The 24992-nt window shown below is 41.8% G+C and overlaps 2 protein-coding genes across 6 annotated transcripts in view; both read right to left on the reverse strand.

Annotated features, from left to right (window-relative positions):
- Positions 1-1114: 1114 nt before the first annotated feature.
- On the reverse strand, positions 1115-16032 carry ZNF35 (zinc finger protein 35). The gene is made up of 3 exons (XM_043441802.1): positions 15810-16032; positions 14653-14797; positions 1115-11376 (listed from the first exon to the last, which is right to left on the reverse strand). Exons 1-3 carry the CDS (start codon positions 15996-15998, stop codon positions 10124-10126), a joined length of 1587 nt encoding a protein of 528 aa, XP_043297737.1. The 5' UTR covers positions 15999-16032; the 3' UTR covers positions 1115-10123.
- LOC122424239 (zinc finger protein 197) overlaps positions 15988-24992 on the reverse strand; it is a 39166-nt gene continuing 30161 nt past the window's right edge. For 4 of the 5 annotated variants that reach the window (XM_043441796.1, XM_043441794.1, XM_043441792.1 and 1 more), the window contains 2 exons: positions 20408-24937; positions 18843-20247 (listed from right to left, as the gene is read on the reverse strand). In XM_043441796.1, coding sequence (XP_043297731.1) covers positions 22593-24937 — 2345 coding nt within the window. In that variant the 3' untranslated portion in view covers positions 18843-20247; positions 20408-22592. Of the gene's footprint in view, positions 16123-18842; positions 20248-20407; positions 24938-24992 lie in introns of those variants that run through there. The other variant, XM_043441793.1, reaches the window with a different exon arrangement.

A 24992-nucleotide genomic window follows, 5' to 3' on the forward strand; every position in this document is an offset into this window, starting at 1 on the left:
CGCTCGGTTCCTCCTGCTGGAACCCGGGGAAAAGCAGCCGGCTGTGGGGCCAGGACCCGACTCGGTCCCTACTATAAAATGGATATCCAATGAACCTGTCTCAAAGGACTAGGTGAAATCATGGGAGAATGAATCATCTTGAAGAGGGCATCTTTGATCTGACAGTAAATGGTAAATATCCGAACAGCAAAGATCACAGTAAAGGGACTGACTGTAAACTGGGGGAAATACTTGCAGCACATATGGCAGATGAGAAGAATCACGTCTTTATTACAAAATTGGTAGAAATAAATTCTTAGGGCTTTCCTGTGGCTCAGCTGGTAAAAAAAATCTGCCTGCAGTGCAGGAGACCTGGGTTTGATCACTGGGTTGGGGAGATCCCCTGGAGAAGGGAAAGACTACCCACTCTGAAGAAGGAATTCATAGGGCCTGGACTCCATCTCAGGCCTGTCTGTGCTGATCGTGCGTGGCCACCTCTCCAGTGGACTCTGAACTCTGTGCTTAGCGCCTGTGGGAATGACAATGGAAGGATAAGACCCCCCCTCTGGGCAGGGGAATCTTAAAGAAGAGAAAACAGACACTAATCACCCCTGCCTCCGGACACTATCTATCAGAATGTAAGCACAGGCTTATCGGTTATTAACTATTTGAAATGTAACTGCGGGCTTATTGATTATTGACTGTTTGAACACATAACACGTGAATGATGGGGTTATTGTAGTTGTATTTACCCTTCCTTTGTTTATGTAAGTCTCAAGGGAATTGGGGTAGTGGGTTTGGACACATGGGGTATAAAAGATTTTCACAAATGCTTGTCGGGGTCCTTGGCTAAGAGGAGACTCTGCCTTGGGCCCACCGGTGTAATAAACTGCACTTCACTATCTGCATTGTCCTTCTGAGTGAGTCTGTTTCCCGGAAAGCATGGCTATAACAACTCCAGTATTCTGGCCTGGAGAATTCCATGGACTGTATAGTCTATGGGGTTGCAAAGAGTCCGGACTCGACTGAGCGACTTTCACTTTCACTTTTCACTTTAGAAATAAATTTTTAAGAGGATCAACAACCCAACAGAAAAAAAAAAAAGGGTTCACTCATAACTGAATGCAAACTAAAATATGAGAGCATTTTTTATTTATCAGAGCAGAAAAGACAAACAATAGTATTATAGAGGATTCAGGGAAGTGGGCATTTTCACACACACTGGGAACTGCTTTTGCAATTTCTATCTAAATATCAAATGCACATACCCTTTATCAACTTATCCTGCAGACAAAATTGTATGCATACAACTTTCTTTGCAGGATAAATTGATAAAGGACAGTATGCTGGATATTCATCATGGCATTGTTTGTAAAAGCAAAAGATAGAAAAGAACCTACACGACCACCTGTAGGGCACTTGCTCCATGAATCATGGTACGTCCACACAGAAGAATATCACACAGCAGTGAAAAAGAATGAGATAGATCTTATAGGCAAACAAATCATCTCCAAGACACACTGAGTTAAAAAAAAAAGTATCCTAAGCTCGTGTGTGTGCGTGTGTGTGTGTGGATATATAAGACTATAAATGCATGTCTGGGAGGATCCCCAAGAAATTGACAAGTTATCTGTGATGCACATATTGGGGTACACTCGGCTGGGAGGGACACAACTTCTTTGCTGTCTGCTCTTGTACCACCGAACTTCTTACCACAGGCAAGCATTGTTGCTCCTATTAAACAAAGTACTTTTAGATGAGGAGAGGGGTTCTTGGGGGCACAGTGAGAAGACAGCTTGGGTGAGGGGATAATGGTCTTTAGCCTCAGTTATCTTAATCCTGACTATGACTACTGACTATGAAAATGTAAAAAAATTAGTAATCCAAAAAAGTGGGGGCATATGTATACCTATACCTGATTCGTTTTGCTGTACAGTAGAAACTAACACAACAGTATAAAGCAACCATGCTCCAATAAAAACTTATTTCAAGAAAAAAGAATAAAGAGAATGTAGGTAATAAGAGAACTTCCCTCCTCAGGTGAAGTCTAAATGAGATAAAAAACATTTGGCATTTAGCAGACTGCCTAGCCCACAGGAACCCCCTCCAGCTAACAGAGCAGTTATAACCTTGCTATTGGCCCAGCATGAGGCCCTGGGTAGCCAAATAGTCCGCTAGGACTTGGGTTGCCTCCTCACACGCAGGCTGACACAGGGCAGCCCCAGAGAGGCGCAAAGAAACCAGGACGTCTCCGGTCTGGGCTAGGCCCCATTGGTCAGAGATCATGTGTCACAGCGTGGGGGACTGGACCGATCCTCCGTGCCCCGAAGGCCCGCTCATTCCATCTGTTTCTTCTCCTCTGGCCCTTGCTGCTGCCTGGGTCAGAATCCAGGGTCTCTCCTAGACTCTGACAGAAGTGGTCTGTATGGTCTTGAGTCCTTTCTCCCCTCACCAGCCCAGCCTCCACTCTCCACAGCTATAACTGCATGTCACAAACACTGGGGTTACATATATTCTCCAGCTGAATCCCTTCACCTGGCATTAGGGCCTTGGTAACTGACCACTGTATTTCCCCTGACTCTTATTCTGCTGCTCCCCACTACCCATTCCACACCCCACAAGAACATCTTACCACTCCAAACAAGCCATGATCTTTATCTTAATTTTCCCCTTCTGATCATGAGAGTAATTTAGGCTCACTGTAGAAAATGTAGACAATGCAGGAAAATTTAACCACTGTTAATACTTCAGGTATTTATTTCCTTCCAGTCTTTCCTAGGCATATATTAATACATTTAAGAAAAGTGAAGTGTCTATACACCCACTGAATTTTATACTTTGCTTGTTTCATTTAATATTATTGTGAATATTTTATCGTATCACTGAAGATTCCTTAAATTATGATATTTAGTGGTTGCAGAACATTCCACCACATATAATCATTCTACTATTGTTAGTCACTTGGATTGTTTTCATTTTTTGTAAAATATGAACACTGACAAGCATATAAACCATTGTCAAAATAATTAGTTTTCTAAAAGTGGTACTACCGTATTAAAGGATTATCAACATTCTTTTTTAAATCATTTAGCTTCCAATAAAACAATAATGAGTTAAAATGGTTTAAAATATATGAACAACAATGATGGGACAGGGAAACAATTTTCTAGAGGATAGAAAATGGATGAAATGTGGTTTCATCCACAATAAAATTAGATGGAGGGAGTGATAGCTTGAAATACTTGTTGAGGGCAATGCAGTGAAAGGAGGCAGCTGTCTACTTGCCCAACTCCAGATGACTTGGGACTTGGAAATCCCTGGTGCAATGAAGGGTAAGATGGAACAGGGCTAACAGTAAGTGCATCAGGGGTCTTCTCTGGTGGTCCAGTGGCTCAGAATCCGAGCATCCACTGCAAGGGGGTGGGTTCACTACCTGGTTGGGGAACTAAGATCCATGCATGTGGTGCAGCGCCACCAAAAAATTTTTTTAATTTAATAAAAAAAAGCATCAACTGAAAACCTGTAGTAACACTTGATCCCCTTCTCTCTCACTCTAGAGAGTCACTTACATCATCCAAACCCCAGACAAAAACATGAGATGATTTTTTTGCCAAAAGATCTCTGCATCCTGGCATTTAGAGTCTTCAGGGAAACAACTTGTTCACTACCGACCACTCTGGAGGGAAGCCTTTTGCTGAGTCAAGCCCAGTACCTGCCTCCACACCACACAAATATATGCATGTTTATATCTGAGGGTGTAAGAATCACAACGTATTTGAGGAAATCCTCCAAAGAGAGTCAACAAGATAAACAAAAAGAAAAAAGGACCCAGAGCAGGGGAATGAAGGTGGTGAGGCAATTCAGTGACAGAAGAGACTTTAAGGAAAATCCTTCTAATTAGAATACTCAGATTTAAGAGGCATCTGTAAAATGAGAATAGTACGCTACACAAAAGGAACAAACTGAGAACAAGACAAGGCTCTTAGAAATTAATTACTGCCAAAATACTCACTAGAAAGGTTGAAAAATAATCAAGGTGCTCTCCCAGAAAATGGTATAAGACAAGGAAATGAAAGTAATATAGTAAGTAGTTGAGGATCAATCCAGAAGTTACATTTGATTGACAGGAATTGCAAAAACAGTGAAAACAGAAAAAAAAAAGTATAGAATGGGGAAACTGTCAGATAAATAACAAGAAAATTTCCTAGAAGTACTTGAATTGCTAGATTGAAAAATTTCACTGAGTCCATTAGGGAATTGAGTATATCAAGGATAAACAGGGGACTTTAAGAGCTTGAAAGGGATGGGGAAAGAGATCACAAAAATGTGATTTCTATTTATTGTCAAAGAAATAAGAATCAGACTGCAATGAGGCATCTAATTAGCAATGTCAGACGCTATACGTCAGTGAAGCAATGCCTCAAGCTCTGGGGGTAACTTTTCAACCTAGAATTCCACAGCCAGTCAAACTACCAAACAAGTGTGAGGGCAGAAAAAGTTGTTTTACATACATAGGCACCCAACAATTTTGCCTTCCACATACTCTTTTTGGTAAGTGACTTGATGCTCTGCAGTGAAACAAGAGAGGAAACAAAAGGTAGATGTGGAATTTAGGATGCTATGTACCAGTTTAACAACTGGACAGTAGGCATAAATAATACCAAGGACTGGGCCTTCCCTGGTGGTCCAGTGGTTAAGACTCTGCATTTCCACTGCATGGAAGATGGGTTTGATCCCTGATCGGGGAGCTAAGATCCCACAGGCTGTGTAGTGTGGCCAAAAAAAATTTTTAATTAAAAACAAACAAACAAACATACATCATGGACAGACTAAAGCAGGAGGCTGGAGGTCTCTGGAAGGGATATATACAGGAGAAAGGGGGACTCAAAGAGCGTCTAATTGGATGGAGAATTTAGAAATAACTGAGGATGTGTTAAAAGCAACCAGTACAGGGGGAAAAGAAAGACAACTAGAAACTTCAATAAAAACAAAATGCTGCTGCAAAAAGGAAACAGAATCACAATAAATTACTTACATCTACAGTGAACATGTATACAGTCATAATAACATTCATGCTGTTTATTTCAACTTTCAGAACAAATCAATAAACAAAGCATAAAAGACTATGGTTACAGAACAGAATTTAAGAATTGTCAGACTTGACACTTTCAAAGGCAGAAAGGTGGACAAGGGGAGGAGACGGAGCATCCCACATTCTACTAAAATTCTACATCCCACATTCTACCAAATGGAGAATTAGAGATACTGTTTATAATTAATACAATAAAACTAAGTTTGTGATTATAATAAATATTTTTCCTGATTATAAAATTTTTGTTCCTTATAAAAAATATGAAAATTACTTAAAAAAATTTTAATCACCTATAATTCCATTATCCCTAGGACCTGGGTGTGAACCCAAGCTCTGCAATTTACCATTTGTATGGCTCCAAAAAAGTCACTTAAACATTTATAACTTTTTTTTAATATTTCCTTCATGTATTTTATCTATATATTTTAAAGAGTATACAGTGTATGTAACAACATTTTACTAGAACTGCACTATATACACAATTTTGAATCCAGATGTTTTTCACTTTAAAGCCCAAAGTAAAACTCTGGATACAAGTATCATGCTCTTCTATACTTGTATATATATACTTCTTGGCCATGGGGAGGTCAGAGGTTTCCCAGAGATGGGCCTGAGCCAAATATTAAAAGAAACCAAATATTAGGCAAAGCAGAAAGGGGCTGTGGGGTGTGGTGGCGAGAGATCACAGGCACCACGAGAGCAAGTTGCCTCCAGGCCGCAGTAAAGGTGCATGAGAAACGCAACCAGTAGACTGGAAAGAGATGATGAAGAGCTTGGTATATAAATCATGTTAAGGGATCCAGCTTTCCAGTGAGAGACATGAAAGAGGGGAAATGCAGGCCTTGCTTTGTTTGGCACCCCAGGACCTAGCACCATGTCTGCCACAAAGAGAGTGCATAATAACTATTTTTGTCATCAATGCCCGATACACTGGAAGCCAGAAATGGCTCCTGGGTTTCTGGTCTGGGTGCTGGATGATGACACCATTTGCTGAGGGGGGTGGGCGGAAATCCAGGAGCAGCAAGATTGAAAAGATTATGTGTCTGGGCAACACCCCTAGAGATTCTGTGGTCTGATGTTGACTTAGAAAAATGTCACTGGGAATTCTCTGGCAGCACAGTGGTTAGGATTCAGCACTTTCACTGCAGGGGCTGATGTTCACTCCCTGGTCAGGGAACTAAGACCCTGTAAGTCACACACAGTCAAAAAATAAAGTTACCATTCTGTTGCAGGTGTGGGTGATTTCATAGTACATCCCCAGGTGTGATTTGAGACCCCAAAGGATCCTCGGATTAGCCTCAGGGAGTTTCTATGCCTCCATAAATGAACACAAGACTGAGCGTGCAATCTGAGTTTCTCCTAAAGAGGATCCACAACCTCCACCAGATTCTCAAAGGGACCGTGACCCCAGAAAGGTTAGGCACACAGGTGGGGAAGTGACAGAAGTGGGAGGACAGCCACCTAGAGGAGAGAGAGGACCCACAGCATGGTGGAAGGACTAGCTTCTTGAGCCTGGAGGATTCACAGCTAACTGTGTTTGAGAGGCGGGGGTGTGAGCTTATGTGCCAGTATGCTGATGAGGAATCTCTCCCCCAGGCCCCCAAAGCACCCATACATGATTTCACTTTTGCATCCCTTTGCTCCACGTAACATACATCTGTCGGTCTCACTTAAGGGTAAAAACAGACTTCTGCATTCAACCCTTAATGCTCATCATTAGGCCTAGCTCTCTGTCTGAGAGCTGAAAGAGATAGTTCTCAGCAACTTAAGAAAATGAGGCTTCAGAGTTCCCATCTACTTCTGGCAAGACCAGCCTAGGAAGAAGGGAGAAGAAGGGACCTCCCTGGTGGTGCAGTGGTTAAGACTGTGAGCCTCCACTGAAGGGAGGATTCGATTCCTGCTGGGGGATCTAAGTTTGCTTGGAAAAAAAAAAAAAAGAAGGGCGATGACCCCAAGGAAAAGGAAAACATAAGCCACGTTTGATTATAAAGTGTAGTCACTTCTCTCCTACCAGAAACCCTACTGGAAAAAGTAGCTGGTAATTTATTTTGAGGGTTGGAATTGAATTGGGAGGGAAAGTTGTTATGAGGTGGGGAAGGATCTGATCTGTTTAGCAACCTATTAGGCTCATATGATTAGTGTAGGATCGGGGTCCTGAACCTGAGTGTGATTTGTGGAAACCCAGATCTGGAGATGAAATACAAACAAAAATGTAAAAAGTCATTTTGTAGAATGGGGGAACAGAAAAGCATCTTATATAGAACTTGTTTTGCTCATATAAATAAAATGTTTGGTATATTCACGTGAAACACAAATAGAGGAGTCAGGTCACAGAGTCTCAGCAGCCAAGGGTCGTTAGAAGCAGAGAAGCCGATGCACTCAGTGTCCTTTCCTGCTGAAGCAGAACACTGCCTTATACGAGAGGTCCCCTCCACCTCTGATCACACACATCTGTGACCTGCAGGTTTTACTTGTCAGCAGTGGTTCACTCCCTTCCAAAGTTTTAAAAAATACTGAGGCCTAAAACAGAAAAATTTTCAAGTGTCTCAGATAATTCTAACATGTAGATGAGGTTAAAAAACCAATGTTGTAAAACACTGGGTCAGTGATTCCCAAACCTAGCTTTACATGATAATCATCTGGATAGCTCTTCTGAACTCCCTACGAATAGAGGAGATCACAATCAGCCATGACTTAGTGTTCAGTTAGTTACAAGGATAAAAACACAACGTGAGAAAAAAAAAAAACAACACAACGTGAGGCTCTGTTTAACCATCTTAATGGTCACAAATCTTGGCTATCTTTCAGGAAAGCACACTTTTGGCCTCTTAGTGTATTAGTGTCACCGATTTACCCTGAATCTTCAGACCTGCTCGCCCTCTCTGAGCCTCCTGATCACTCGGGGAGGAAGATACCTAACTTGTTCCTAATCTCAGCAGAGACATGTGGTATTTTTGGGTCTTTCCCCTTCCAGACTGGGAACAGAAAGAGTCACCATCAGGGTCTATGAGGGCATGAGCACTTTTGGTTCTTACTTGTGACTTGTATTGATTTTTTGTGTCTATATGATTCAGAGCGAAACTGGGAAGAGAAGTCAAGCATGCTTTGATGAAAGACTGTGGTTAAAGGGGAAAACAAGTTAAGAAGTTAGTAAGCTTTTTGTGTATGCCTTTTGTATGGCAAAGTACTCTGTAAACTACAAAACGCTATGTAACTAATATTGAGTCCTGTAGAAATGAGACAATAAATGCAAGGACTTACGCACAAGAGCTGCCCCTAAGTGCTTTCGCCAGGTATAGCATTTACAATAAATACTTGCATGCTGAGAGTAGGATGGAGATAGACCCAGAAATCAAGAGAAGAGACTCAAACCCTATCTTAAATTTGCTGTTTGCTGGTCACTCTAAGGCACACCCCCAAATCTGTCAGCTCTGCTTCTTCACCTAAAAATGAGACTATCTACCCCTTTCTCAGACTCTCCCACAGATTCGGGTGGGGTTACATGTGTAAGACATGGAATGAACATGGCAGAACAAAGGAAACCTGGATTTAGGTCTTGGGTCTGAACACAGGCTTGTTACTTAGTCTTGGTTAAATGACCTCTCTCAGATAAAAGGGACAAACAGCTCTTTCAGTTTAACAGGGATTAAGGTAATGATCTCTGTGAAAACATGACATAAGTGCCAGGTATTATGACTCTACACAAGAAGGTACACAAGGAATCAGGTTCTATATAAATACAAGGCAATATTATTACATGACTCTACCTATTGCATAGTTGTAGAAACTGTTTTTCCAGGAATAAAGGCTCAAATGGTAACAAAGTTATCTTACCTTAGCCAGTTTCTTCCTCCTCCTAAAAGTTTTCATATGCCAATACTTCTCAATTTCCAAAAAAAACAAATTAAGACCTTAGGAATCCCACTCTGCCCCCTCCCTCTCTGTTCATTTGGGCTCCATTATTTCTTCTAATGACCAGATCATTTGGAAAGTGACAATGATGCCCAAGCTGAGCCCTCTGGCTGCCCTGGGCGGAATGAGAGCAAAGTGGGCATGCCTCCAGCTTTATTCCGTGACTCCTGTATCTGGGAAGGGGTCTGTTAGCAGTGTCTCACTCAAATGGAATGCAGTGGTAACCAGGGCTGTTATTAGAAGATTTGTTGATCTTTTCAAAGGAACACTGCCCAGCAGTGTCAGTGGCTCTGCTGTGCAGTCTCCATCCATCCTCAAGTGGCTGTCCATGCAGGCTGGGAAATGATCAGAAGAGACTCATTAGCAGTCCCCAGAGCTTTACCAATCCAACTGTCATGAGGTGCAGACCATGAGGGAAACAACCAGTTCCTACTTCCATCCATTTAAGGAGTGGCAGACAGTTGGGGTTTTTTTTTTTTAATTTTCAAAAAAAAATTACACAGGGAATGGAAAACTTATCATGTTCATAGGTGAGAATTGTTGGTGAATTGCTACCCCAAGTGGTTTCCTTCATGAGTCACTGTTTAAACCCAAAATACTAGAACACAAGGTTCAAAGCTCTCGAATTCCATCAGTCAGACACACCAATAACCTGCAGGTTGCCCAGGAAAATTAAGAGTTTTCCAAAACAAAATTAAGTGAAAAATCCTTTTCCCCAGAAGGATCTTTATCAGGGAGCTCTGCATGACCCATTTCTAAGAAGGCCACATCCCACTTCAGACAATATGATCACTTGGAGTACCGTTAAAAACAAAATCCTTGCCTTGAGGCCTTTGCTTTCATTTTCTTGAAACTAGCCTCTGAAATGTGCCTTGTGTTTTGTGCTGCACTCCTGAAAACTGTTGCTTTTTTTCTTTTTTTTGCCACAGAGCATATGGAACTTCCCTGACCAGGGATCAAACCCATGCTCCCTGAATTGGAAGCTGAGTCTTAACCACTGGACCACCAGCAAAGACCAAACCCATAACATTGTAGGACAGAGCAGGGTTCATTTTTGCCGAGGAGGAAACAGCCAAGAGGTGTCTATCTGACTTGGGGAGCGGGAGGTTTCGATCGGCACCTGGAGGTCTCCCTTGTCCTCTATGTGCTCTCCACGAGGTGGGTTCTGTGGTGGCGCATGAGGTGTGAGTTGGAGATGAAGGCCGCACCACACTTGGCGCACTCGTAGGGCTTCTCCCCCGTGTGGGTTCTCTGGTGCACCGTGAGGCTCGACCTCTGCCGGAAGGACTTGCCACACTCATTGCATGTGTATGGCTTCTCCCCGTTATGGATCCTCTGATGAATAAGCAGGTACGAGCTGCACGTGAAGGCCTTCCCACACTCATTGCACACGTATGGAAGGTCCCCGCTGTGAATCCTCTGGTGCACGATAAGGCAAGAGAGCTGACTGAAGGCCTTCCCACACTCGCTGCAGTCATAAGGTTTCTCTGCAGTGTGAATTCTCTGGTGCACGATGAGGTGTGAAAAACAACTAAAGGCTTTTCCACACTCTTTGCACTCATATGGCTTCTCCCCAGTATGGCTTCGCTGATGCACGATAAGATTGGCGCTCTGGGTGAAGGCTTTGCCACAGTCATTACAGGCGAACGGCTTCTCCCCGGTGTGGATTCTCTGGTGAACGATGAGGTTGGAGCTCCGAGTAAACGTTTTCCCACACTCGTTACATTCATAGCATTTTTCTGTGATGTGGACCTTCTGATGCCGGGCAAGCTGTGAGCTGTAACTGAAGGCTTTCTCACATTCGTTGCACTTAAAGGTTTTCTCTAAGGAGTGGATTTTTTGATGTACAGTCAGGTTTGAACTCTGGGTGAAGGCTTTCCCACACTTTGAACAAACATAGGGCTTCTGCCCAGTGTGGATTCGCTGATGCACAACAAGGTTTGCACTCTGAATGAAAGCCTTCCCGCACTGGTGACATTCGAAGGGTTTCTCCCCAGTGTGGATTCGCTGATGCACCACGAGGTTTGCACTCTGGCTGAAGCCTTTCCCACACACGCCGCACGTAAAAGGTTTCTGCCCAGGCTGGCTTTTCTGATTTTTAACAGAGCCAGAACTGAGGGTGTATCGCTCCTCAGATTTGGGACACTTCTGGTCTTCCTCTTCTTTGAGATTTTCAGGGAGGTGACAGGCCTTCCTCGTCACCTGTCCAAAATCTTTCTGCTCCCTCTTTATTCTTTGCCTCTTTAACATGTTCCTATTTTCACAGGCTTCTCCTAACTTGGGTCCTTGAGGGTCAACTTTCTGGATTCTTCCTGAAACGATGAAGGGTTTTTCTGCTTCATCACATATTTCAGTTTTTGGAACCAATAACTGTGGACTTTTGGTTTCAACACCTGAATCAAACAAACAAAAACAGAAAATGGAAGTTTCAGATTTTTATGACCTAGAAAAAGAATAGGATGGTCAATTCATAAAGATGGGGAAGTATGTTGAGTTCAGCTGTGAGCTGCAGGTCATGAGCAACTGCACAGGGGAATCAAGCATCCAGACATCCTACTGGCACAGACCAGGGTAACTCTCCAACCAAGAAGGGAGTGGGTGGCATGGGGATTTTTAAGGCACAGAGCAATACTGGGCAAGGAGGACAGTCCAGTTTTGTTTCTGGCTAAGACCATGGTAATGCAACCATGGTAATGAAACTCCAGCATAGTCACTCAGGAAGGGCAATGTCAGAGAAAGAGAATGGCTGAGCCCTGGATACAACAAAGCCCTGACTTTGACAACAACAGAAAACCCTGAAAAGCTAATCTTTTTTTGGTTATCTATTTCTACTGTTCTCATTTTTTTTTTTAACTCTATTCCATTTTTCTCCCTGTAGCTTAAAACTGCTCTTACGTCTTCTTTTCTTCTTTCTTATCTTACTCTCTCCTTGTTACCTCTTTCCCCTACTGCCTCTTCACTCTTCCTTTCCTGGTTTTTTGTTTTTTGGCCACATCACATGGCTTTTGGGATCTTAGTTCCTTGACCAGTGATCAAACCTGGGCCTTCAGCAGTGGAAGTGGGGAGTTCTAACCACTGGACCACCAGAGAATTCCGCCCCTCCCCCCACCTTTTTTTCTTTAAAAAAAAAAATATTTTTGTTTATTTATTTTTGGCTGTGCTAGGTCTTTGTTCCTGTTTGGGCTTTTCTCTAGTTGTGATGCTCAGGTTTCTCAGTGGCATGGCTTGTCTTGTTTCGGAGCATGGGCTCTAGGGGGCACAGGCTCAGTAGCTGCAGCTCCCAGGATCTAGAGCACAGGCTCAATAGTTACGGTGCATGTGGCCTTAGCTGCTCCATGGCATCTGAGATCTTTCCGGATCAGAGATCGAACCTGTGTCTCCTGCATTGGCAAGTGGATTCTTTACCAGTGGGCCACCACAGAAGCCCCATCTTCTGAACTTTTCCAGATGTACAAAGGAAATAAAAACAAGTTATACTGAAAAGCTTAAAAGCTTGTTTTAAATATATAAACTTTAAGTACTTCCCTGGCAGTCCAGGGGTTAAGACTCTGCACTTCCAATGCAGGGGGTGAGTGTTTGATCCCTGGTCAGGGAACTAACATCCCACATGCTGTGTGGTATGGCTAAAAAATTAAAAAAAATTTTTTTTTTAATTTTAATGTATAAACCTTAATAAATTCAATATTAATGAATAAACACCAAACTGTAAATAAAACTCTCAGACATTAACATCAAAATTTCCAAAGTACTTTCATGTATACTTTACGATTTTATTATCAAGACGAAAGTATCTCCCTTTACTTGTATGGGAGCTAAAAAAGTGCAGGGCTGTTCTCACTCACTGCTTTTTGTGAGCTGGGCACACAGGAAGCAGGTCCTCAACAAATCTTGTATTTACTGAATGAACAGACCCCAGCTGCCAGAACAGAAAATGGAGGTTCAGAAAAAGAATGGACTTGCTCAAGGTCAAAGAGTTCTCAGAGATAGGGGAGCAACTACACTGGGGTTCCCCTCTCAACTGCTAGAGGTCAGTGTTCTAGCCATTACCTGTAATGACAGAAATGGCTGACAGAAAGGTGAGTACTGGCTGGGAAAAGCAGGGAAAGAAAATAGTGGTCTAGTCTTCCCTGGTGGTCCAGTGGTTAAGAAACAGTCTTCCAATGCACAAGACACAAGTTCAACCCCTGGTTGGGGAACTAAGATCCCACATGCCACAGGGCAATGAAGACTGCACACCACAACTAGAGAGCCCAAATGCTGCAACTAGAGAAGCCCTCGAGGCAACCACTAAGCCCATGCTCTGCAACAAGAAAAGCCCCTGCACCACAATGAGAAGCTGGTGCACCACGACTAGTGAAAGCCCACAGCCCACTTGCTACAACAAAGATCTAGCACAACCAAAAAAAGAAAACTAGAAAACAGTGGCCATTCCTAGTGGAAGGGTGCAGCTGTTGGGAGTTCAGACCATGAACATCTGATAAAGCAGGGAGACAGAAAAGAAGTGATATACAGGGGAATGTGCCAGAAGGACTGGAACAGAAAGCAAAAGATGGGAAACAGAAGTTACTGCAAGTGTGGGGAATTAAAGAGAATGCAGGAATATGAAAGGTGGCCATCCTAACCTTCCCTACAACACTGGTTTAAGAAAGGGACTTGGTTTGCAAATGCTTGAGGAACTGGCTAGGGAGGAGAGGGGGTTCAGAATATTCAGGCACAGCCCTGGCCAGGAAGACTCATGGCATATCAGTGCCAGAGGGGCCTTGGCAGGCATGCAGGGACTACTTCCACAACACAGGACTTATGGTGACCACACACTTGACCCAGTTACATGTCCCTACTTCACAAGCTTCCACCACTGCTAGCCAGGCATATCCTGAGTCCCAGCCTAGAGAACCAGGTGGTAAGTCAGCCATCATGACTGACTTTGGGCATCATCATGGCTGACACAAGTGCTCAAAATTCTCTAGAAAGTCCACAAAGACCTATGAAAACAGAACACCTCAAAAAATCGCCACAAAAGGTGACCCTTCTTATCTTAGCTTCTCTTGTAGGCTCACCAAGCTACAACAAACACAAAGCATAGGGAGAGGACATGTGTCTACACGTGTGCATTGATGTGAAACTTGCTGAACAATAAATGTGATCAAAAGTTAAATTTGAAGAACTTCCCTGGTGGCTCAGTGGTAAAGAATCTGCCGGCCAAGTAGGAGACACATGTTTGATCCCCTGATCCGGGAAGATCCCATTTGCTGAGGACCAACTAAGCCTGTGTGCCATAACTACTGAGTCAGCTCTAGAGCCCAGGAACCACAACTATTGAAGCCCACGCTCCCTAGAGTCTGTGATCTGCAACAGAGAAGCCACTGTCTTTGTAGCAATGAAGACCCAGCACAGCCAAAAATAAATAAATAGGTAAAATTATTTTTTTAAAAAAAGCTAAAGTTGGAGTTTACCTGTGTTTGCCTGATGTCTTGAAACTGTGTGCAAAACAAGCCATTTCCTGTGACAAATGCATAGGCATCTTTCAGTATTCCTCTGCCCAGCTCTCCCTGACACCTTCAACACCTCAGTACTCTCTGTTGCTCAGGCTAGGAGACCAGACCAGCAGCCTCTGAAAAGATTTTGAGAAACCTCAATAGTCAGATTCTGAATCAGAGAATTGACCTCACCTAGACATGCCGTGTTCCCATGAGTGTCCAGTAGCTCGCTCTTGGCCAGAGTCTCTGGTAATGAAGAGCTGCCTGGGGTTGAAGCAGCAGGTACCTCTTGTGTTGGTTTCAGGACTACAGCCATGTCCCAGAACACATTCTGCCCCTAGAAACAAGCAGGCACAGGTGGGTTTATAAGGAGACTGTCGGTGGAAGGTGGTATGATCCTAACTTTGAGGATGAGAACATAAGCACCTATTCTTGGAGGCCATAAAAAAGAAAGAAAGAAAGAAAAACACCAACTATTAAAAAAAAAAGGGAAAAGGAAGCCAGAGAGTCTTCCCTATTCCCCAAGGTGAGTTAGGCAGAGAAGCAAGCCTGCTACCTCTTCCCCTATCACTTTGATTTCATCTCACAGCCCAAACCTAACTTGTCAGTGAGTGCATGACAAGACAAGAAAGCACATGGGGAGATTTTTCATAGTAGATCTTTCTAAGGCCTAAAGATCAAAGAAACAAGGTTCTGGTCATATAATTACAGAGAGGCTTTGGGGTACCTCTGCCCTGATAGGGCTAGTCATGGTGAGGTGTAGGTTTGAAAACATACAGCCTCACGACTCAAATCATGGTCTGTGGACAAGCAGAATCACCATCACTGGGAGCGTGTGAAAACTGCAGTCTCTGACCAATACCCCAGATCTCCAGAATCAGAATCTGCATTTTGACAAGACCCTATATCCCCTGACCCCAACCCCTGGTGATTCTTAGGCATATTAGTTTGAGAAGTACAAGTAAGAGTTATCAAATCATGCCTGGACTCACCGAAAGAGTGTTTTTTTGTTTGTTTGTTTGTTTGTTTTTTTAAATACAGAGATCTGGGGCCCACCTCCCCAGAGATTCTAACTTACATGAGATATGACATAGGTATCATAATTTTATAAAAAGCTCCCCAAGTAATTGCAAACTATAGCACAGTTTGAGAAGCACTGGTTTATAGAAAGTACTGAATGTCAACATCAATAGAACAGTATGTTTCAATTAAATTGCAAAAGACTAAAGGCCAGAGCCCTCACCAGCAAACAAGACTCTAGGTGTGGAAGCGGAGGGACAGGGTCCCTCCTGAAATCATGTGCAATCTTTAGGACCATCCTCCCTCCCTCCTCCCTCGCCACTGCTTACCTTTTCCTCCTGTTCTGACACAGGGAGGCATGTCTGAGGTGCCTCCCCAGGAGCCCAGACTTTGATGTTTTCAGAGTGCACTTGTTGGCTGGATGCCTGGCCCGAAAAGCCTTCCTCCTCTTCCTCTTTTTTCACTGTCACTGGGCCCCAGTGGGCCAGGGCCACAGCCTCTCTCAACTCTGCAGTCATCGTCTCTGCTCAGCAGAATTCCTATGGCTGGGGGCTGCCCAGCAGAAGTCAAGCCCCATCTAATCTTTAAGTTTCAAAAGCTTCTTCCTGAGTTTCCTCCCAGGGACATGATGAGTAGTATCTACTGGGAAATCAGAAAACACTGTTAGTAGAGCAGAGGTTTGCCTGAATGCCACTAAGACCACAGGTAACCAGCGTCCAGGCAGCAGCCACTACAGCACAGGGTCTGCTCTATTCCTCAACAGGATGGAAGGAGTTGGACTGTAAATAAGCAATTTATCCCTATAATGATCAATTACAAACACTTTTATGTAATGTTTATTGATTTCCCCTGATTATACAGTTAATATCATTATAAAAACTTTAAAAATTCAGAAAATGATTTAAAAAAATTACCCCTAGCTCATCTCCAGAGAGAGAATCACTTTATACTGAAGAATTTAAGATACTTACTTTAAGGGAAAACCTCCAACCATACTGACAATTATGACTTGAACTTTTTAATTTAGGGGATGCATATTTTCACAATTATCACCAGGTTTTTTTTAAGAAGGGTCATTACAATGCAAAGTTTTTTGTTTTGTTTGTTTTAAGCACCAAGAACAATAGTATGAACAAAAGACTCTCAAGAAAAAGACTGGCAGTCTAGACACCAACTGTGCTTCCTAGGTAGCACTAGTGGTAAAGAACCCTCCTGGCAATGCAGGAGACATAAAAGATGCAGGTTCAATCCCTGGGTCAGGAAGATGCCCTGGAGGAGGGGACGACAATCCACTCCTGTATTCTTGCCTGGAGAATCCCATGGACAGAGGAGCCTGGTGGGCTACAGTCCATGGGATCATAAAGAGTTGGACATGACTGAGGCAACTTAGCACTAGACACCAACATGTTAGGAGAGGTTATCTCTGAGTGATGTAATCACAGGTGGTTTTAAGGCCCTCTTCTTTTGATTTTTATATTTTTCTATTTCTTTCAACTTTTCTGTGAGACGAAGCAGCACTCTTAAGATGGTAGATGTTTCAATGTTAAGTACATAAAACGTCACCTCCTTCTGGCATGGTACTCTAAATATTATAATATACATAATTTAAATACAATATTATATATTATATAATATCTATAATATTATAATTTACTAAACCAGCCCCTGTTTATTAATCATTGCTTTAGCAAAAGAACCTTGTTTCCAGTTTATTTTCTTAAAATAATTCTTGATTCTTTTCATGCAAATAGTTTTTTCTGCTGCTGAATTATTCCTTTAGAAGAGGGATTACTAACCAAAGGATTTTATAGGTGACATATATTGTCAAACTGCTTTCTAAAAGGACTGAAACAAATCATATCACCATGAACTAACAGTTCCCCAGGATCACAGCCAAGCCAACAGATTTTTTTGTTCTTAATCTGTGAGTAAAATAATCTACCATTATAGCTGATTATGGAGAAACTGAAATTTTCCTATTTCCCTTTAGACGTGTTAGGGGAAAAGTGCTAAATTTCACTAAGTTCTCTTTTGCTGCTATTGAAGTGATCATATACTTTATTCTGCATTAACTTACTGGCAACTTATTCCACACACTGCATTTCTTGAGTCGTGCAATATTTCAGTCCTGCAACAAATCTTAATTCTGAAGAATTCTTCTTTCCATGAATAGTTGAATTTTATCAGGGAGGAAGGTCCTTAATACTCGTTTCACCCGTGTATACACAAGATTGCCTACTTCGGGTATTGCCATCAGACTGCTGATACTCTAACTGGCCTCCAGCCCTAGACAGCACAGTCTCCTATCATGGGCTTCCTTTCAACGTCTTTTCCTTATTTCCAACCGTGGCAACCCATCTCCTCCACCTCCAGAAGCCACACAGCCCAGTTCCGGGGATAAGTCGGGCCCCTGGGGCGGTTGGTGTCCAACCTTCACCGGGGCTAGGCCCCCGGTAGATAGGCAACAGCGGGTTTCCGAAGTGGCGGGGCGCGGAGCCGCCCCGGGACAGCCAGACAGTGCTAGGATCCCTGAAGGGAGGACGAGGCGGGCATACCCCTGGAATGGACCCTCCCTCGCTCCCGACGTTCGCGCCCAAGCCACGCCACCCCCGCTCACCGTGCGCGGAGCAGAAGCACGGCCGGAGCTCGCGAGCTCTGGAGCAGAAAGCGGGTGGCCTGGACCCCGGCGCCTACCGGCACGAGAACAATGACCGGACAGGAAGTGCCTGGGGATTGGCTTCCGGCTCCCCAAGTCGCCAGACCAGCCTCTCTAGGAATCTTGGAGGTACTGTCTTCTCGTTGGGTGTCCAATTTCGCTACCGATCAGGGATGGAAGAACAAGCTTGGAGGAAGAGTGCAGGTGGCCTGGGGACCCTGAACCTCAGGGCAAGGGGCATTCCTATGCCTGGCAAGAGCACTGAAGTGAGGCGCGCAGCCGGCAGTCTGAAGCTACAGAGTATCCATCTGTAGAAGGCCCTGATCATTTTGACCTCAATGTTTTATTTTGGAAATATCAAACGTACAGAGAATGGTACAATGAATGCCTGGACTCAACAACTAACACTTCACTCTCTTTGCCTTGGGCTTTCCTGGTGGCTTAGTGGTAAAGAATCTGCCTGCCATTCCAGGGGACAGGATTAGATCCCTGAGTCCAAAATATCCCCTGGAGAAGGAAATGGCAATCCACTCTAGTATTCTTGCCTGCAGAATTCCATGGACAAAGGATCCAGGTAGGCTTCTGTAGCCCATGAAGTCACAACAGTCAGACATTACTGAGCAACTAAACAGCGTTTGCCTTCTCTCTATATACATACTGAGAAACATATTTTTAAAGTTGTAATCATCAAACTACTCATTCCAAATACTTCTATATGTATCTTTTAATAATAATCTCAACACTAACAATACCACCATTACAGGTAGGAAAATTAACAAAAATTCCCTAATATCTATTATCAGTCATTTTCAAATTTCCAATTGTCCTAAAATATAGACTTCATTGTTTTTCCAAGTCAGTTTCACACATTGTATTTGGTATGGCTGTTTAGTTTTGATTTGCTTTTTAGTATGAATTTAGATTCACAGGAGTTGCAAAGATAATAACTTTCAACTAGTTTCCACCAATGGGTACATCTTACATAATTATAATTTAAGATAAAAATCAGGAAACTGACATTGGTACAATGTGTGTGTACTTGTCATTTTATCACGTGTAGATCTGTGGAACCACCATCACAATTCACATACACAATTCTTCCAACACCAAGACCTCCCTAAGTGTAACCCCTCCCTCTTCTGCTGCTCCATCCCTCCATCCCCAACCTCTGGGAACCACTAATCTGGTTTTTCATCCCTATACTTTTGTTATTTTAGAGTATTACATAAATGTGACCATCCAGTATATGACCTTTCAAGATTGGATTTTTTCACTCAGCCTAATTCTCTTGGAATACATTTGAGTCACTGCAGATATCAATAGGTCACTCAATTTTACTGCAGAGTAATAAGTATTCCATGGTATAGATACATTGCAGTTTCTTTTAAACACCTGTTGAAGGATATTTGATGAGTTATTACAAATTACTATTAATAAAACTGCTTTTAACAATCACATACAGGCTTGTGTGTGTGTGTGTAACAGGAGTTTTCATTTTTTTGAGATGAATGCTCAGAGTGCAAATACTGGGTCATATGGTTAAATGCATGTTTGCTTTTATAAGAAACTGCCAAATTATTCCAGCACAGTGGCTGTACTATTTCTCATTCCTGGCAATGTAATAGATTCAGTCCCTTTGCATCCTTGCCAGCATTTGGTGTTAAAATACTTAAAAGCTCTTCTGATAGCTGTACAGATTATCTTGCAATTCCCTAGTGGCTAATGATGTTGAGTATCTTTTCACTTGCCAATACTTTGGTAAAATACCTGTTCATGTCCTTTGCCCATATTCTAATTGGATCTATTTATTATTGCTGAGTTTTGAGAATTATCTAGCCTAGATACAAATTCTGTGTTGGATATATGATTTGCAAACACTTTCTCCCAGTGTGTAATGCCTTTTCATCCTCTTTAGTCTTTTGTAGAGAAAATTATTTTAATTTTGATGAGGTTCAATTTATCACTTTTTTCCTTTTATGCAGCATGCTTTTGATATATTTAAGATTTCCTTGCTTAGTCTTACTGATTTTTTCTTTTTGCATATGGCTATGCAATTGTTGCAGCAGCATTTCTTGAAAAGCTATCCATCCTCTCCTGAATTGCTTTTGCACCTGTCAAAAATCATTTGGGCATTTGTGAGTCTATTCCTGGGTCAGTATCTTATGGCTCTTTAGTATCTTTTAAACCGCACCCCCCTCCACTTGTTGTATCTTTCATTATGGAAAATTTCATACATATACAAAAGTAGTACAGTAAACTCTCAATACTCACCCAGCATCAACAATTATTATCACCGCCTTCTCTTGTTCATCATCTTTGAAGAATCCAGTGCAGTGGCTTTTTTTGTTTTTTTGCAGTGGCTTTTTATTTGGATGCACTGCCCAGTTTGTAAGATCTTAGTTCCTCAACTGAATTAAGGATTGAAAGTTCGCTCTCCGCAGTGAAAGCAGAGGCCTCACCACTGGGCCGCCACGGGATTCCCGCAGGGGTTTTCCTAGACAATATGCCACATTCTGAACTTGTTTCTTATGACGTCTTTTATCTTGTTCCTTTGCCTCCTGTATTTCCTGTAAACTAGCAATCAGGCCTAAGCAGCTTGATAAATTCAGGTTATACTTTTGGCTTATTGCATTACATGTGGAGGGAGGCACCTTATGTGACTTGTCTCAGCAATGTTACATTTTGTTAAACTGATTAACAGGTAAATTCCAGATCTCTCCATTGTTAAAGTACATGTGATTATTACATAATTGGGGTAATTTTTCTTCAGTATGGACATAAAGCATCTTCATATTCATTATCCCATAACAACTTAGGGAGGTATATATTCTTCCATTTAACAAATGAAGAAACCAAGGCTCCAAGAAATGAAGCCATTCGTCCAAGGAAAAGTGGTAGAATCTGACTCTTAGGGTCTTCAGACTTTTAACCCAGGCCCCTTCCAGTTTTCACTCTTGGTCCTTTCAGCATAAAAAGGAACCAGCCCTCAAAGAACTTTGGGGTTGAATTCATAACACTTACTATAATTAACACACCACTGCAATGCTGCTAAGTATCAGGAAACAAAATCCCAATATTAAGGTATTTATACTTCAGTGACAGAACTGGCGTTCTGAGAATTACAACATAAAATTACCAAACCAAGAATACATGAAGAATTAAGTTTACAAATGTACAAAAGGGTACAGAATGAATGAATGATTGGTTCACTGGGAATCAATGGGCCTGACCACTCAGATATGGATTCTGAATTGGTATAATCAGAGATTTGAAGAGCTTGGCTATGTAAAAAAACTTATGTGGTTAAGTTGATGGCTGGGATAGAATGTTGTTTCTTGAGTAGCACCAACAAAATATTGATTAGAACTGAGAATGACACTAGCAGAGATAATCAGCCCTGGGGTTGAGGTTAAGGATTTTTCCCTATCAGCAAGGAAAGTGACATAGGACTGTCCTATTTTGACACTCTACATCTGCTAGGTTTAAAATTCAAAGGTTTAAAAATAAACTTTTTTCTTGGCATCAAATTAATGGTCAGACATTATTTAGTAAGCCAATATTTTTTTCCATAAAAACAAACTAGGTATGTTATGTATTATCTCCCTTAAACATTTAAAAAGCTGTTTTTAAAGTTTTTTTAGAGTACTAAATTCCAAAGTTAACCATCCACCATACCTCCGCTTACAATAAAAATTAAACTTTTGAGGTTCATGAAGTCCTAATATTAACTTGATGAACAAACACTACATTATGCCATTTTCCAGATTTTGACCATATCTCTTTTATCCAACTTTATTGACAATTAAATTATTTCATAAAGTACTTTCACGTGATCCTTTTACGAAATGCTCAAAACAATTCTCTGAAGTAGGGGTTATGCCAGTATTTGACTGACAGAGAAACTGAGACTTAGAGACTGACTTAATAACATCACAGAGCTCGTAAGTGAAAGAGCCAGGATCCAAACCTAGGTTTTCAGATTCCAAATCCAGTGTACTTAAATTGTCCTCAAAGAGCAGTCCTGCCCACCCAACTTCATGTTTTGTATGTCTTAATCACACTGTCTGTACAGACATTCTCTAGAGTGATACTATCTTTAAGATGTACCATATATATCTTTTCAAAACATACACTTTTTAATACAAAGATATTTTTGCTATCATTTACAACATCATCATTATATCTTATAAATCATAATTCAGTTTCTTCAGAATCTTTAAGTGCTTCAAGGTCCTTTTCTAGGTTCATAAGAAATGATTTGGAACAGAGTATCTTTTAACTAGAATTTGGCTTATGTTTTCATAGTCTTGAAAGTCTAGATTAACTTTCTGCCTCATGCAACATATTTGTCTACAAAAGGGTCAATCATGACTTTTTTCCCTTATAAAAACCATATGCTGCCATTTATCCAACAGTCACTTACAGAGGCAGGGATGCTATTCCATTTTACACAATACTAGATTTTCTGAATCTTGATCTTGGACTCACTGGCATTTTGGACCCAAGAGAATTTGGACCCAAGAGAATAGGACCCAAAATCCTCCAAAGAGTGGATTTTTTGTTGAAGATGAAGGTTTGAAGTCTGAGAGAATTCTTTTTCAGACTCATCACATTCACAGTTTTTTTCATCTGTATGAATTTTCTGATGTACAGTCAGGTTTTTTCTTTGCCTAAAAACTTTACTACAGTCATTACACCCATATGGTTTCTCTCCTGTGTGGATTCTCTGGTGGCCAACTAAATTCCTCTTAGAAGTAAAAGATTTTCTACACTTTTCACATTCATATGGTTTTTCCCCAGTGTGCATTCTCTGATGTACAACAAGGTTTTTGTTCTGACTAAAGTCTTTTCCACACTCACTACATTTATAAGGTTTTTCTCCAGTATGGATTCTTTGATGCACCATAAGATTCCTACTAGAGGTAAGCACTTTCCTACATATATGACATTCATAGGTTTTTTCTCCACTGTGAATTCTTTGATGCTCAATAAGATTTCTATTATAAGTAAAGCCCTTCCCACACTCATTACATGCATAGGGCTTCTCACCAGTGTGGATTCTCTGATGGGCTATAAGGTTGGAGCGGTAACTGAAGACTTTCCCACAGTCATTACATTTGTAAGATTTTTCCCTTGTGTGAATCCTCTGATGTCCAATGAGGCTTTTCTTCAGAATGAAGCATTTGCCACACTCATTACACTCATACGGTTTCTCACCACTGTGGATTCTCTTATGTTCAATGAGGTTTCTGTTAGAACTGAAAGCTCTTCCACATTCACTGCATTCAAAGGGCTTTTCCCCGGTGTGGATTCTCCGATGTACGAGCAGGCTTGAATTGTAACTGAAAGCCTTCCCACAATCCTCACATTTGTAGGCCTTCTCTTGTGTATGGAGCTTCTGATGGACCATGAAACTTTTGCTCATAATGAAGGTTTTCCCGCACTCTCGACATTCATAGGGCTTCTCCCCATTGTGGAGTCTCTCGTGGTCAATGAGGTTTCTATTAGAACCAAAGACTTTGCCACAGTCTTTACATTCATAGAGATTCTCTCCAGTGTGAAATCTCTGATGTAAAATGAGGCTCTTTTTCAGAATGAAAACTTTCCCGCATTCATTACATTCATAGGGCTTCTCCCCATTGTGGAGTCTCTGATGATCAAAAAGGTAAGCACTCTGAGTGAAGGCTTTCCCACATTCAGTACATTTATAAGGCTTCTCTCTGCTATGCATCCTCTTATGATCAATGAGACTTGACTTAGAAGTGAAAATCTTCCCACATTTTTTACAACCAAAAGTCTTCTTTTCTGTGTGAACTCTCTGGTGTAGGAGGAGGCTTTTGCTTCGAATGAAAACTTTTCCACATTCTTTACATTTATATGGGTTCTCTGTACTGTGGAGCCGCTGATGGTCAACCAGGTAAGTGGTCTGGGCAAAAGTTTTTCCACATTCATCACATTTATAGGGTTTTTCCCCAGAGTGGATTCTCTGGTGCAGAATGAGGCTCTTCTTCAGAATGAAAGCTTTCTGACACTTGTTACATTTATAAGGTTCTTCTCCTTTGTGGAGCCTCTGGTGGTCAATGAGGTAAGCGTTCTGAGAAAAAACTTTGCCACACTCATTACATTTATAGGGTCTCTCCCCAGAATGGCGTCTGAGATGTATAATAAGGCCTGAGTGCCTATAGAAGCCCTTTCCACACTCCTTACATTTATAAGGTTTCTCCCCAGTGTGGATTCTCTGATGGTTTAGAAGGTAAGCACTCTGAGAGAAGGCTTTCCCACATTCATTACATTTATAAGGTTTCTCACCAGAATGGTTTCGTAAATGCATTAGAAGGCTTGAGCGCTGAATAAAGCCTTTTCCACACTCCTTACATTTATGAGGTTTCTCCCCAGTGTGGATCCTCCGATGATTTATAAGATGGGAGATTTTATTGAAATGTTTACAACATATATCACATTTATAAAGCTTCTTTCCTTCAGCACCTATTAAACTTTCAGAAAAAGCTGAATCTGACACCAAGCTTTCTTCAAATTCCTTCCACTTTTGGCCTCGTTTTTCTGGTGGAGTCCTTTTTTTCTTGTCTCGTTCACACAGGGAACCTTTCTTCAGTATATCTCTTTCCCTTGCTTCATTTCCCCACTGACTTGAAAAAACTTGCCATTCACACTCTTCCTCAAAGTCAAGAAGCTGGGGAACACCTCCTTGAAATCTATTTGATATTCCTCTCTGAGAATCTGCTCTTTGAGATATGCTCAACTTGGATGTCACTTCCTCATTCTCAGTCATGGTCTCCCATTCTGGTAAAAGAAATTAAAAATGCAAATATTACCATATTCCTGTGTCAGCAACAAC

Source organism: Cervus canadensis, chromosome 22, assembly GCF_019320065.1.
Source record: "Cervus canadensis isolate Bull #8, Minnesota chromosome 22, ASM1932006v1, whole genome shotgun sequence".
Taxonomy (NCBI): Eukaryota; Metazoa; Chordata; class Mammalia; order Artiodactyla; family Cervidae; genus Cervus; species Cervus canadensis.